The following is a 2,661-nucleotide window of genomic DNA, read 5'->3' on the forward strand; positions in this document are numbered from 1 at the left end:
GGATGACCGTGGCAGGAGCTCAAAACTGCTTTTTCGGGAAGGTGCCCACTGAAGGATGCAGGCTGGTTAGGAAGGTGTGTGTCTTTGTACAGAAAATAAATTACCTTGAGCTGATAGTTCAAGTGGAGACTCGAAGGCAACCCTATAAGGATTCATTAAGTTTTTCAGATTCTGAAATAGCTGAAAGGGAAACATAATGAGAGTTAGCAGCTGAAAACAAAGATGAACTCCAGGGCACCTGTAACTGCCCATTCTCATTCCCTACTTCTAGAAAACCCTCCATGACATGTCCTTTAAAACACCGAGATCACCAGTAACTAAACAGAGTGCTTTCAATGACTGTTCTCAAAGGCTGCGGTATTTGTCCTGCAGGTCACTCGTCGCTCCTCCTCTGCGCCCTGGGGAAGGCACAGTCCATAGGGTGGTTTGCCTGTTCACAGCCACTCACAGGGTGGGATGGGGGCACGTTTCCACACAGCAGAGGAGGAAGGTTTGGTGTTCAGTGTGACTATGGTCTCCCTGGGCTTGGGTTTACTTGGCAGATATTCCTAGAGGCGACCCAGGAGGCTCTTACCTTCTCCCCATTGGGGTTTCCGAGAACATAGCAGCCCATGATGTGAATGATATTTGGTTCAGGATTGACTTTACTCATCAGCCGGCTCAACCTCTTCCAGAAGCTGGAAGAAACAGGAAAAAACAGAATATATGATTTAAACAAAATAAATCCGTCTCCTCATATGCATGAGTAACCACAAAGATGTGTGCACACAATGCTCAGGTGGGCCCTGAGGCGCATGGTTCCCGGGAAGAGCCATTGGTTCTTGGACTAAGGCAGAGCAGGGGCAGAGCAAGGGCCTGAGGAGCAGGTACAGGTCGTGTAGTAGAGAAGGAGGAGCAGCCCATCGAGCCAAGGAAGCTCCAAGGTGAAGAGAAGGGAGCAAAGTCCACCAGGAATGCTTTTAGACTGACAGTTTTACCTCTTTGTGTAGCAGTTCCCTCCAATTTCCTCTCTCCCATTTCTATCAACAATCACCCTTTCCAAATATGAGTTACCAGTGCACTGGTTCACTCCCAGGGCTCAAAATCAGCTGAGATCAGCTAGTGGGCTGCTGCTTCTGCAGAGCTTGAGAGACAACAGCACACCAGGCTGTTCCATGTTAGCCAGTGCTTGGTACTGCTCAGTCAGCCCCACTTTCCAGTCAGGGACTACTGACCAGCACGCTGCGCCTGAGGGACATGACGTACAACCACCCCCCCGCGCAGTGGGTTAGAGCAGGCTCCTGGGGGGCTCTGACGCCCAGCAGTTCCTCTGCCGGGGGCTGCGACCCGATTTTAGCATCAGCTTTTCTCAGTCTTGCCTCCCAGGCACGTACAGGTTGGATGGAGACATTCACTTCCAAGCATCCACGTTTTCAGCTGCGTCTTCGCAGCTTTCTGAAGGCCTCTGAATTACCAACTTCAGACCAGCCATGCCTGGAACACGCTCAGAAGCGTGTGTGCGCACACGTGCTGAAGAACGTTACTGACAGCGCCTGTGCCAGAGCATGAGAGCGCTGAACAGATGTTGCTTTTAATACTCAGCTCTCACGCCAACAAAAAGCCGTGTAGGAACAGGCTGGTACACATCCTCTCCCCCACAGCGAAGCACCATCAGCCAAGTACGTTTGAGGCAGCAGAAGCGAGCAGGCAGCAAAACAAAGCTCAACTCTCAGCACGGAGAAGCAAAATCGCTTCAGCAACCCCAGCTGACGGGTTGGCATGTTAGCGAAAACCCTCCTCAGGAACGTGCTGGACTTTGAGCAGGCTTTGTGGAGAGAAATTCCATTTCCCCTGCAACGAGGGAGGCAGTTACAGGAGACAGCTGTGGGGGGAACGGTTGGGATTTCTGCCACCAGTCGCCTGCTTAGAAACGCTATCTCAGCCACTTCTGAGCGAGAGGCACGAGGTGCCTGTTCTGGTTTCTGGTCAGCAAAGCCTTTGTTAGGAGAGGAAATACATTTACTTTTTCCTTTTTTGATAGTCTCTAGTCCAGAGAGACACTGAACAGCAGATGAAAGCATAGATCTGCGGTGACCTGTCATGGGGACACACCGCCCCAGGGACGAGCTCAGCAACCCCTGAAGGAGCTGAAAGCTGCTGACAGGTGCCCCCTCAGCCTCCCCTTCCCTCTTCTAGGCCACCTGCCACCAACACCGAGCAAACCAAGCAGAAAAATGCTGAGTCCAGGACACACGGCAGCCACTCACAGGATCAGATCTTCCTCCTTCTCCACTTTGGCAAAAGTGGCAACTTTGTTCTTCAACAAGTACAAGTGGCCAGGACCTCCCTGCAAGAGAGAGAGACAGATGCAAACCACCGGACAGGCCTTGCAGAAGCAAACCCTGCCTGTTCCTTGCCCTGCACAGCCATACCCAGCAGGGCCACGAGGGAGCAGGGCAGAGACGCCAGGCTGGCACAGCTGCCACAACCTCAGGAAATACATTCGGGGAGTACGCTGGGGGTTGGACTCTCGGGTTTTTTACTGTTATGTGCCCACCTCACTCTAGAAAAGCATAATAATAGAAAAAAAATCTTCACTGTGGGTGGTTGCAATGTAATAGGGAAGACGAGAAAGTCCCTTTCATTTGCTGTTGTAGGCAGATGACAATCCGAGCAAAGCAG

At 51.7% G+C, this 2,661-nt stretch overlaps 1 protein-coding gene across 1 annotated transcript in view; it reads right to left on the reverse strand.

Annotated features, from left to right (window-relative positions):
* The window catches only part of NSMF (NMDA receptor synaptonuclear signaling and neuronal migration factor), a gene marked incomplete at its 5' end in the record, with an annotated part of 35,254 nt that overhangs the window by 2,502 nt on the left and 30,091 nt on the right, over positions 1–2,661 (reverse strand). Inside the window, 3 exons of the mRNA XM_010150741.1 lie at positions 105–180; positions 575–677; positions 2,247–2,326. Coding sequence (XP_010149043.1) covers positions 105–180; positions 575–677; positions 2,247–2,326 — 259 coding nt within the window. The remainder of the gene's footprint in view (positions 1–104; positions 181–574; positions 678–2,246; positions 2,327–2,661) is intronic.

The sequence above is a fragment of the Eurypyga helias genome, unplaced genomic scaffold (genome assembly GCF_000690775.1).
Source record: "Eurypyga helias isolate BGI_N326 unplaced genomic scaffold, ASM69077v1 scaffold29824, whole genome shotgun sequence".
NCBI classification, from domain to species: Eukaryota; Metazoa; Chordata; class Aves; order Eurypygiformes; family Eurypygidae; genus Eurypyga; species Eurypyga helias.